Raw genomic sequence first — 11,809 nt, forward strand, 5'->3', positions numbered from 1 at the left:
TTTGAAAATAAAAACCGCTCTTTTTATTTCACTTAACAGCTAAAGTACTTTGAAAAGAATATGCTAGCTTCTAGTATTATTACTTCGAGGTACCAGGCGTGGGCACTCGATCCCAGTGATGGCGGGAAAGTTGTTATCCTGTAGATACTTCTGACATTAGAAGGTACAGATGTTCCAGTAGCGAAAGGAGTCGGAAGCGCATATAGGGTCGTATTGAAGAGTGCAGTAACATTCTGATTCGTACCAAACTGTTTGCGCCTTTGAAATGCATGCCATATAAACTATGACTATGATAATCACTGAAATAAATTAATTGAATTATATTTTAGACTGATTTTAAAGATGTTATTGGAAAAAATATATAAATTGACTTAGTTTTTTTCTGAAATAAAAACATTTTATTTTTTATTATATTTTAAAGTGCAAGATCAAGGAATTTCTTAGGTAAAGTTTTACTATAACAATTCAAGCCAATCGTGATTTTTCTTGCAAAATCACAATTATATATTTTATTTCAAACTTTGAAAATGAATTTTCTTTCTTCAAAATTAATATTTTGATCCATTACTAAGTTGTATAGCTTACCTGTATACTTTATGGAAATAAATTAGATACAAGAAATGTTGCCATGAAGAACTACAAAAGCTGTTAATCTTTACTACAAAAATTTGTACTAAAGTAAAATTAGGGAAAATATTAAAAACGAATTAGGGGAAGATTTGTATAAACATATTTGAACTTACGGAATTTAAAATTCATGTCGACAAAATTAGCAAGTAGGTACACTGGGTACTTTCGTTGCAATTTCTTACAATACAAGAATTAAAATAATTATGAGAGAGTTTTAGAAGCTTATGTAAAGCAAAATGTCAAATGCAAATTGATGCATTTCCGCCTGATAAAGCGAGTGACATTAATTTAATTGAAATGCAGTAAATACCAATTAACATATCTACCAATGAAAAACTTCTTCTTTCAATTAACATATCTTCCAATGAAGAACTTCACATATATGAGCTGAATTATTCACTATTATTAGGTACCTAATGTGAAGAAAAAAGCAAAAGATATTACATTAAGAAAGAAGCTGGCCCACATTCAAAATTGTCACCCACGGTGTGTACCAGTTTATATGTGGTTTATTTAGTAGAAAATCACGATTACGGAAAGAAGTCGAAGAAGCTTATAGCAAGGATCTAAAATATATGTAAAACCTGACAAATATCATAACAAGGGGGAAATTTAATCAGCATAAGAAAGAATACCCTAAAACAAATAACTGATCTAACACGAAAGGTAAAACATAATTCTCCTTTTGTGGCAATAGCAAAATTTAGTCCTGAATAGATAGATAGGTGGAATGTCTTGTCTACTTTTACTCCATGAAAACTCGGTTGGGGGGAAATCGTATACCTACGTCAGTCGGACTGTAATGTATGACTATTTTAATTTTGAGGCGGCATAATCGCGGCGGCTATTTTCGAGTTTTTATTTTGGCGTAGTTCGCGTGTGGTCGACCCCGCCATGATGTTTTGGCGGGAAAAGCCACAGATTGCCGATGGACATCGGTGCACCCGCCACCCGTTGACACTGTTGTGTTTTTGATAAGTTATTTAATTCATCTTGCTTGAAAAGTCAACTATGGTAAGTCCATCTTTACATCGAATTTATGATCAAATTTTCTAAATATCAGAAGTATAAATATTTTCACATTTTCATAGATTTTTCACACGTACCCTTAAATCACATTTATTATATGGGAGCTCCCTTAAATATATATTTTATTCTGTCTTTTAGTATTTGTTATTGTAGCAGCAACAGAAATAGAAAATTTCAACTGTCTAACTCAGTTCATGAGATACAGCCGGGTGATATTGCGTATTAGGGTCCCGTTTTACCCTTTGGGCACGGCACTCTAAAAAGGTATCAAATCTCGCATCTTCATGGGTAGAGGAGGAAATCTTATCTTAGAGGATGGAAACCATAGTCACATAAAACTAGCAGAACACAACTCTACAATGTTTATTTCTGGTGCATCCAAGCTTTTAAGATTTCATAGTCCTACAGACAAGGAACCCTTAGTTTCGCCATGTCCGTTTTTCCGTCCGCGGTCTAGCTCAAAAACTATTGCTACTAAAACAATAATTGATATTTCGCCGACAAAGTGGTCAAATAAAATTGTGAAAAAGCCAAATTTTTAGGGTTCCTCCCTTATACGTGAACCGGGAATGATATTTTTATCTTTCCTATAGTGTGGGGTGTTGTTGGATAGGCTAGATCTTTCATAAATTACGACTGTTTTTGGATGCAGTAAACCGTTCGTAAAATATTAAGCTTCAAAGTGCCAATTTTCGTTACAGTCAAGTATTTCCCCAAATAACAAAATTAGCGCAGCGATTTATCCGAAAGAGTTATTTCCAATAATTCGGACTTTGACATTTGTATGAATATGGAAGTGTGGATCGTATGTTCGGTATGCGCGTACAAATTTGCGTCTCACTATTATTAAGTGTTCGGTGTGCGTTTACCCTCACTTAAAAATATTGCATCGTTCGAGCGGTCACAACTGAGTAGGTACACAGGTAAGTTTTTAAAGTATGGTATTTTAATTCGTATTATCTATGGGTATGGACATGTATATAATTTATTATGTAGGATATGAATACGTACGTATCTATTATATATACACGATATACGAATATATTTTTGTTAATTTTTTCAATTTTTTTTATGGTTTGTAAATCTTTTAGTTCTTTAAGTTAGTTTTGTGTTTAGTTATGTATGTAATAGTATACATATTTTTATATGTATACTATTTAAACAATTTATATATATCTACATACATATATATACTTATATAAATTTTATATTTTATAGATACACAAGTTACAAACTTTATAGATTAATTCAAAATCATGAACACATTTCTACACTTTAATAAAAAACGCTACAGTTTCATTGATCAACATTTTAGATAGTATAATATTTAAAACTAATATACATATAACCACCCAACTAGTTAAAGGTGTAAAAGAATTTTAATTGATCAAAGTATAACATACCCTTTGCATATAGATACATATACTGATTTTTTATCCGAATCCATCCGTATTCCAAACGAAATGATAAGGAAATAAGTACAATCATCAACGCCACAGTCTAGCAGTTAGGTAATACGTGTTCAGCGAGTGATTTGGAAACTATATCGTACGTTATATCGTCTCGTTATATCTCTGGACTTTCCATATGTAATTTCCTAGCATGGCAGTTTTCCAAGATGTACTTAAAAGAGTTAAACGTCGACGGAGGGCCCTCAGTAAGATAGTTCGGTGGGGATCTTGGTATCTACTTAAAAATAATCACACTTTTCCTAAGAAAAAAACTAAATACATTTTGTATAATATAAAAAATTCGATTTCACTTTATCACTTACCTACTAATTACGAGTGTAATTGAGGGGTTCTCTAATATAGCTAGTATCTAGAGTTTAAGGAGCATATTTTTTCCCATTTTTTTCTTGATTGAAAAAGAATGATCTGTAGGTATAATTTTTTTATCAAGGATTTATCATATTGAATGAGACTGAAATTAATATTGAATTGAGTAGCTAATCACCATTTACGTCTATGAGTTTCAAAATAATCGACATGTAATAGATACAGAAACTATGTAATATTTTAATCCCTCCACAAACTCCAATAAGATAATTAAGATATGGGTTAGATTAATGAAGTAACATTGCCATCACGCAGGGCGCATGTGGATAGTACCTCATGTGGTGGCGTGCACGACTCATGTACGAGATTAGACTGCTTATCTACTATCAGGAGTTATCGCCAGACGTCGGCTTACGAGACCATTGTCTGGCAAAATTTCCCAAAATAGTATACCTATTTCAAATGATAAGAATAACTTTGAATTGTTAAATATTGGTATGTATTTTTTGAAGGTTTTGGTTTCTGCTTTCGCAAAAATCAGAATTGAAAAAATCGATTGTGAAAAAAATTGGGGAAAGTTGATGTAATAACGTTGGATGCTTGAGAATCGGGTCCGGGGCCTTGTGTGTCTTACCTTATTAATTTAAAAAAATCTTCTGTCTTTATGGTTAACACGTCCTGTATATATTGGCTATCCTAGAGAAATACAGTAACTAAAGGGCAGAGAAAAGCTAAGTACGAACATTACAAAATAATTAAACACCACACAAGATTTGATAAACTCATAAAAATAAGCAAGATCTCGAAAAATATTCTTATTTTGATACATTTGTGTGGTTCTAAAATAGACATGACAAAAGAGTGAAGTATCAGCAGACACAGTGTACCACCTGGGGTCCGCATTAATTTGTACTTCGACTAGCCATTCCCTGATGTTTTCCACATATTGAAACAAGTAACATTGTGCAGATTCTGGTATATATTGCGCTAGTTCTAAATGCCCGTGTTTGTTCATATTATCAGCGAGTACAAAGTGGCGGGTCATGTCGGCCGGTTTGCGCCGGTTCGCGGATATCATAGATTTTAGTGAAGCAGAACCACACCGAGGTTTTTGTATTCTCCAACATACACTACCAAGTCTATATTTTATGTAGGTGAATTATGATTATACAAACAACATATCCATCCCATCAAAAGCTAATAAACAGCGAAAATGAAAAATAAATCCTGAATGACATAATACCTAACAATCAGCCCTAAACATGAAATTATATTGCAACTTCATCATTCCCGTCATGATAAAACCAAAGAACCAAAGAGACTTTGTCGTACAATTATATCTCTATTTTTTCTCATTAAGAGGTTTTGAAATAGACATCTCTTTTGATCACGTTGACATATAAGTTTGATTTTTTCACAGCCTGAAGATACTGCGTACCGGTGTATTTGATATCAATTTCAACTTAATATCTTTAAGCGTTCCTGAGAAAAGATATCTCTTGAGAGATTACTGACTTGTGTATGAGTGTAAATGTGGATAAACAAATAGGGTTCAAAGTCAATGGCGAAAAAAATGTTTTATTCGTTCCGCAGACTACATATATTGCAGCTCTAGACAATCGACTTAACATTTCAAGAACTTAAACAAACACCTGAATGTTCAAGTAGAAAATGTTTAATATTTAGGAATTGTTTTGGAATTGTTTGGAAGGTGAATAAAAGGAAGAAGAGTTCCAGGCTAACCGAAAAACAGTTGTGCAAGTCATCTGAAGGAGAAGGCAGGCGTCGCGTCGTATTTAAAATGTAAAGCCGAGAACAGGAAGGTGTGGCGAATACTCCACCGTATTTTCAAGATGAAGAAGAATCTGTAAATAAGTAATCACGTGTTGGACAACACATCGCCAAACCTTTTGTGGTACACGGATTAGATAATACGACGGAAAATATTGTGGCCTTAACTCAATTCCTAGTCATAATCTGACTAGGAATTGAGTTAAGGCCACAATATATTTATACCAAATATAGTTGTTTGTTAAACATTATACGCGCATACGCATAAAATTTATTAGTTAGTCATATCGTCTTTGTTATGTATTACTTTATCATCGCGTTGTAGCAACTTCTCTTTACTTCGTTTTATGAAAACCATAGGAAAATCCCAAGAAAATCTTGTACTCTTAAAACCAAGTCAATATTATCAATACTAGAATACATACCTTTTAATATGTAAAATATCAGCGTTTTTCAATCCTTTTTCGTTTGATCACGTATTGATAATATAATTTAGAAACATCATTGGTTCGTGATTTACTTACTATATGTCATAAATATAGTACAAATAGAAGATTTGTGGTTTATTGGGTCTCTTGAACACATAACTGATAAATTTAGCAGTCTGAGACAACAACAAGGCGGTGATAACAGAACCGCCTATAACCGGCGCACGCGCCGCACGCCGCCATCCGCAGGGGGCCGAGTCGCACACACGCTACACGCTTATCAATGCCACATAGGTACTGCTACACACACAACTGAACATGATAACACCGTCGTGTACCCGTTTACACAAGTATTAAATGACGCAGTATTTTGTGTTACCTATGTATCATTTAAAGATGCAATCCATTGTCATTATTGTCACATTTTACGACGAAGGCGAATAATGAACTAGCTAGACCAGAGTTTAAACCCCCGATTTCTGAGACAATATATACAATGTTCTTTTACGTTTTTTATTATTACTTCAACTAATTTAGTGACTTATAATGAATTATGTCGATTTTATTCTAAATGTTATATTTGAAAAAATATAAATGGTTACTAACATAATATATCAATGTGGTAATAACAAAATAATACATATAGTTATAAAATATACTGATATTTTATAACTATTTTGTAACTAATAGGAAAATAACATGCCAATCAAAGCTAAAAAAAAGACTGAACAAAAACTTCAAATAAAATAATAAATATTTAGTTCAAAAAATTATATAATTGTGCATTACTTATATGTGAGCATATTAATTATGCAATTATACATAGTAATTTTGCATGTAGGTATATGTATATTTAAAAAATAAAAGAATTTTGAAATTTTGAAAACGGAACATGACTTTTAAATGAAACTTAATTCCGTTTCTTATCGATTATATATCAAAGGTGGTATGCGAGTGGTGCAGGCAGTCGACAAATAAAAGAACTTTGAAATCGGATGTCGCACTGTCCCTGATGGGGGGGCGTGGGTTCAATTCAAAATTTTTTCATCTCATTATTATTTCCAATAAGTTAAAAGCATGTGTGACATGTATAACAAATTGTAATTTGGGATCGGAGTTTTCTAGAAGTCTGATATGTGATGACTTTCTCCCTGCCTAAGCGGGAAACAGTACCTATGTGTTCATGCCAAGGGTTGGCCTACCCAAAGGTTACTTTTAACTTTATAGAGGTCTCATTGGTGAGATTGCCAGATATATTGCTACCCTAGCCTATGAAAAGAATATTGAGTTCATAAATATATTTAGCTAGCTCGTCCAAATCAACGGGGCCTTATGGCCATTATTGCCGTTGTTTTATATACGAACAACGACAATAAAGACAACAGCCGCCATAATTATGGTCCCTTTTGATTTGAACAGACGGCCACATAAATATTCTTCTCATAGGCAGGGTAGGTGTGTAGATGTAGGTACAATATCAAATGGCTTGTGGATCCGTCCTAGAACATAAATGTGACATCGTACAAGGCGACTAAGGGATACATAGTATTGGCTGTTATTTTTTATGCTGACACCACCCTTAACCATGAGGAAAAAACAAGTTATTGTCTCTGTATCTAGATACATAATACATATATCTTGCGGAAGTGTTTGGTTTTTCTCGTCCGCCGCCTTTGATTAAGACCACTCTATATCTTCCCGTGGATGTCGTACGAGTCGACTAAGAGACAAAAAACTTTAACAGTTGAGAGGCAATAACAGCATTCTTAAAGTGTGTAGATGTCAAACAGTTTATTTTTCAAGCCGATCGCGGGTTTTAAGGCGTCACAGCCGAGAATGTAACTGGGAATACGCTCAGATGAGCGGGAGTCTGTATCAAGAAATATGCAGTTTTATTTGCTGATACGAACTTGTCCTCAACAAGGGAATATACAACAAGAAACGTTTTGACTTGTACCACAATATGTGCCAAAGGCTTACAGGCGTGGTTCTACATTCCCACTGGACGCACAGGAGGTTATAAAATCATATTTTCAACAATGTCCTCCTTTGCTTTTATATCACCTAAATAAAACGATATAATTTTAGCCACTAGTTTCCTCAACATCATTTAATGTACATCGTGTAATAGTTTACCTGAACTGCGCAATTACTTATCACGCCCCGCCGATATTATTCCCTTATCTCATCTAGATCCGCGTTGACGATGAAGAGACTTGCAACATTGTGACGTAGCGTCTGGCTAGGCTATTAATTTTAACCGTCTCATGATATTTGAACAAAGTCCGTAATTTCACATTTCGCAATATTTTGTACGACTTTCATTGCACACGATTTGCAAATTTCATTTTATATATTTTCCTCACACCAAATGGCTCGAAGTGCCAGACGCCCCTCTTCCCTCCCAAGTGACTCAGTTACATAGGCTAATAAGCTGCACAAAAAATCTGCGGGAAAAATGTTCTATTGAACAAAAAGCGAAAATGACAATATCAGCGTGATTTACATGTGGATTTCCAATGGATCTAAATTGAAGAAGTGATTTTTGGTCTTATCCGTCAAATGTAGCAATCAAAAGACACGTCGAAGCTGATAAATATATGTACTTTGTGATTGAATAGACTGATCATTATCTACAGCGGTAATGAATTCGTCCATGAACAAAAGGTCCTGTCCGAAGTGCAGAAGTATGATTCTTGACGATTAAAATATACATACGTAAGTGATTTCTCTTCCACCACCGACATGTATTAATTATTTTAACTCGTGTTGAAATAAATACATACGAACGTTTATTCAAATAATAGCAAATACGAACGAATAAAAATAAATACGAACGTTTATTCAAATAATAGCTATAGTAAGCTAAGGTAAGCGAAGCACGTGTTAACATTCACTAACAACATGATTTTTATTAAGTGGTATATTCAACGTGTGTTACATATTACCCTAATCACTGGCCACTAAACGTTCCACGAGGCCCGAGAACATATGAAGAACCAGTAAGAGGTCAGTCTGTACCGAGCGCAGCTATCAGTCACCTATTGAACCACGGCCTATCGTACCGGTAATAACTGGACAGCGGCCGCAGCAGGCGGCTTGTGATAACGCTTCCACATTATACCACATAAAATAAACGTTCAGCGAAACTTGATCATTAAATTCTCAACCTTAACGACAACAATATTTTCCAAATTTAAATTAATAAAAAATAATTTTATCATGATGATAATACTGAAAAATATTTCACGTGCATCCGGTGATTTTATTGTTCATAAGGGCGTGATGTAAGTATAGACTAGTTAGTTCGCGGGGGAGTCGGCCGCTTATCAGCGTGTTGTCACTCAGAGATGTTTTATAAGTAAGTGAGGCGCCCGCCCGCCATCATTGTCCGTTGTAAACCCGCGGTGACCAGTACGACTTGAGTGAGAGTGCTAATAAAATGTTGGTGTTTCCGCAATGGCGACCGGAGTTACCCAGCGAGGGGTGTCGATTGCAGAGATGGGCCCCTGCAGAAAGATTCGCGTCGTATTTAGCCAGACCTGTCGTCCTTCCTCCATTACCTCCTGGGGTGCGAATTATTTTTATTTTCATATTTCATAAATAGTTTTAAAAATAATATATTTTTTTCGTTTAGTGTTTAATTATGCATTTTATTTTTGTTTAATAGGTGGACGATGAAGATTCGTCGGGCGGTTCATCCCCTGAGCGCAATGTGGATTCTAGCAACATAGAAGGGCTGTGCGCGTGGCGGGGGTGCGACGCGCGGTTTCCCAGCGTAGCACGCTTGTCCGCGCACGTAGCGCGAACGCACGCACACGCGCACAGCGATGGCCTATTCTATTGTGGATGGAAAGGATGCTCCCGACCCCATAAAGGATTTAATGCTAGGTAATTTTCATTCTTAATAATAATCTTAGTTAAGTGTTTAAAAATATATACACAGTAATAATACTCGTATTTACATACAGGCTTGTGATATTTTTAAATCAATATAATTCCGTACTTGAAAATATTTATTTTCAACTGAACTTGTTAAAAGTAGAAAGTCAAAAATATTTTTAGAATCACAAAGACAAATACCTTTATACGCAGATAACAAATACAATAAATATAGACAATGATATAAAGTATTACATTATATGATGTTATTAATAACTTAGATTACACACATTTAAAAATCGTGACACACAGGTGATTTCCATAATAATAAATTTATGTTTATTTGTCAACAGATACAAGATGTTAGTGCATGTGCGCACACACACAAATGAGCGACCGCACATTTGCAACCAATGCCACAAAAGTTTCTCCAGAGCTGAAAATTTGAAAATCCATCTCAGATCGCATTCTGGAGAAAAGCCCTATGTTTGCCCATATGAGGTGAGAATAACAAACAATCTAAATATTTTATATGAGACATTAATAACGATCTACATATAATAATAACGGCAAGGTCTCTAATGCAATATGTAGTTTTCGGTAATTCGATTTCGGTAATTAATTAATAACGGGATCTTCATTTGCTAATGAATTATCTGTAATTGTCCACAGGGCTGTGGAAAAGCATATTCCAATTCAAGTGACCGCTTCAAACATACTAGAACCCACACGGTGGACAAACCTTACTGCTGCAAGGTCCCCGGCTGTAACAAGAGATACACAGATCCGTCCAGTCTCAGGAAGCACGTGAAAACTTACAAACACTTCACCACAGATGAAAGCCAACGAAGAGAATCATCTGATGAAGCTCCAAGTCCACAGAGATATTCACCACCAAGAGAAAGCTTCCCCACATATACCAAAATGGAGCCTACGTCACCTATGCATCCGCATATTACTTACAGTCCTCCTAGAACAAGCATTTCCCCATACAATCCAGTATTGCCCTCCTTAAAAGAAGCTCCTGTGTCCCCAACAATAAGATATCCGCCAATGATTGACTCGCTCACGTACATCAGACCGATAGAACCTTTGTACCCCGTAAGAGTTCCATCACACGAAATGTCATACGTAGAGTACACGCAAATGTACGAACATGCCTACAGAAATTACTATGCTAACAGATTACCGTACCCAGTATTAAGACATAATGTGGGTGAGAAGGTATTTACTTATGAAGCCCAGCCTCAACTTGACGACGTTCCTATAGAAGAAGTAAAGGAGAGAAAAGACTTAGCTTTTGAAGTTGAAGAGATGCCATTAAATTTAATTTGCACCAAACGGAACGAGTGCAACCCTGTTGAAAATATTATCAGGCGTACAGACTTACCACTAGATTTAAGTACTAAAAGCTGATTTATCGTTTATTAAATTATTTCAAAAACTTCCGTTTATTATTTCATAACATTTACTAAACATAGGAAAAAGATGAAAGACAAATATTGACCTTCATAATTAAGTATGTACACGCTTATCACTAAATATACTGAGATACCTCCTGCCGCAAAAATTATAAACATGGCCAATTTTGGTATCGCTTGACATAATGCCATCTCGTATTTAACCACCACTGGTAAAACTGGGTGTTATAAGTCTATGGCATTACAGCTTTATCGATTTTAGTTCTCATATTGTATGTAGTTCGTCTGTTTGAAAATGGGACTATATTGTTATTATTGTTATAATTTCGAATTTTTAACGTGTAAGCGCTTGCGCTGTATTCCCCCCGTCACATTCACAAATGTTGCGTGTGCCAGAAAAATGAGACCTAGGACGGATTCATTTATTCTCTTGCGCACATAAGATTTGTAACTGAGACGGGAAAATTCGGGCGCGTCGCCCGCTACGTATGCTAAGTGATATATAAAAATCCCCTATTTAAGTAGAAAATGATTCACATCAATGAAGACATAACATCTACAAAAACAGCATAAAAACGTTTACAGCATAATCTCGTTGCGCCTTGACCTGTATAGTCGATGATACAAAAAAACATTTACTTTCCTGTGACCCAACGATTTGGAATGGCGGAATCCTAGGAGAAAAATCCAGGATTTAAAATGATCGTTCAAACTCTCTACCATATTGTGTTCAAAATAAATTAGTCTTGATTTTTTTCATTACAATTAAAACATAATTTTAATGAAAGAAATAAAGACTCGAGCGGCCATCAAACCCACTTCTTTTTTTTCATCGCTTTATTTAAATTTA

At 35.0% G+C, this 11,809-nt stretch overlaps 1 protein-coding gene across 1 annotated transcript; it reads left to right on the plus strand.

Annotated features, from left to right (window-relative positions):
• The first annotated feature begins 9,006 nt into the window (after window positions 1–9,006).
• On the plus strand, window positions 9,007–11,041 carry LOC128669750 (zinc finger protein GLIS1-like). The gene is made up of 4 exons (XM_053744830.2): window positions 9,007–9,227; window positions 9,327–9,547; window positions 9,892–10,039; window positions 10,211–11,041. The coding sequence occupies exons 1-4, from the start codon at window positions 9,099–9,101 to the stop codon at window positions 10,952–10,954; spliced, it is 1,242 nt and encodes a 413-aa protein (XP_053600805.1). The 5' UTR covers window positions 9,007–9,098; the 3' UTR covers window positions 10,955–11,041.
• The last annotated feature ends 768 nt before the right edge of the window (window positions 11,042–11,809 follow it).

This window comes from Plodia interpunctella, chromosome 5 (assembly GCF_027563975.2).
Source record: "Plodia interpunctella isolate USDA-ARS_2022_Savannah chromosome 5, ilPloInte3.2, whole genome shotgun sequence".
Taxonomy (NCBI): domain Eukaryota; kingdom Metazoa; phylum Arthropoda; class Insecta; order Lepidoptera; family Pyralidae; genus Plodia; species Plodia interpunctella.

Coding starts and splice junctions, on each gene's coding strand:
- LOC128669750 (XM_053744830.2), top strand. CDS start 9,099: ATGTTGGTGTTTCCGCAATGGCGACCGGAGTTACCCAGCGAGGGGTGT. Junction 9,548..9,891: donor CATAAAGGATTTAATGCTAG/GTAATTTTCATT, acceptor ATTTGTCAACAG/ATACAAGATGTTAGTGCATG. Junction 10,040..10,210: donor CCTATGTTTGCCCATATGAG/GTGAGAATAACA, acceptor AATTGTCCACAG/GGCTGTGGAAAAGCATATTC.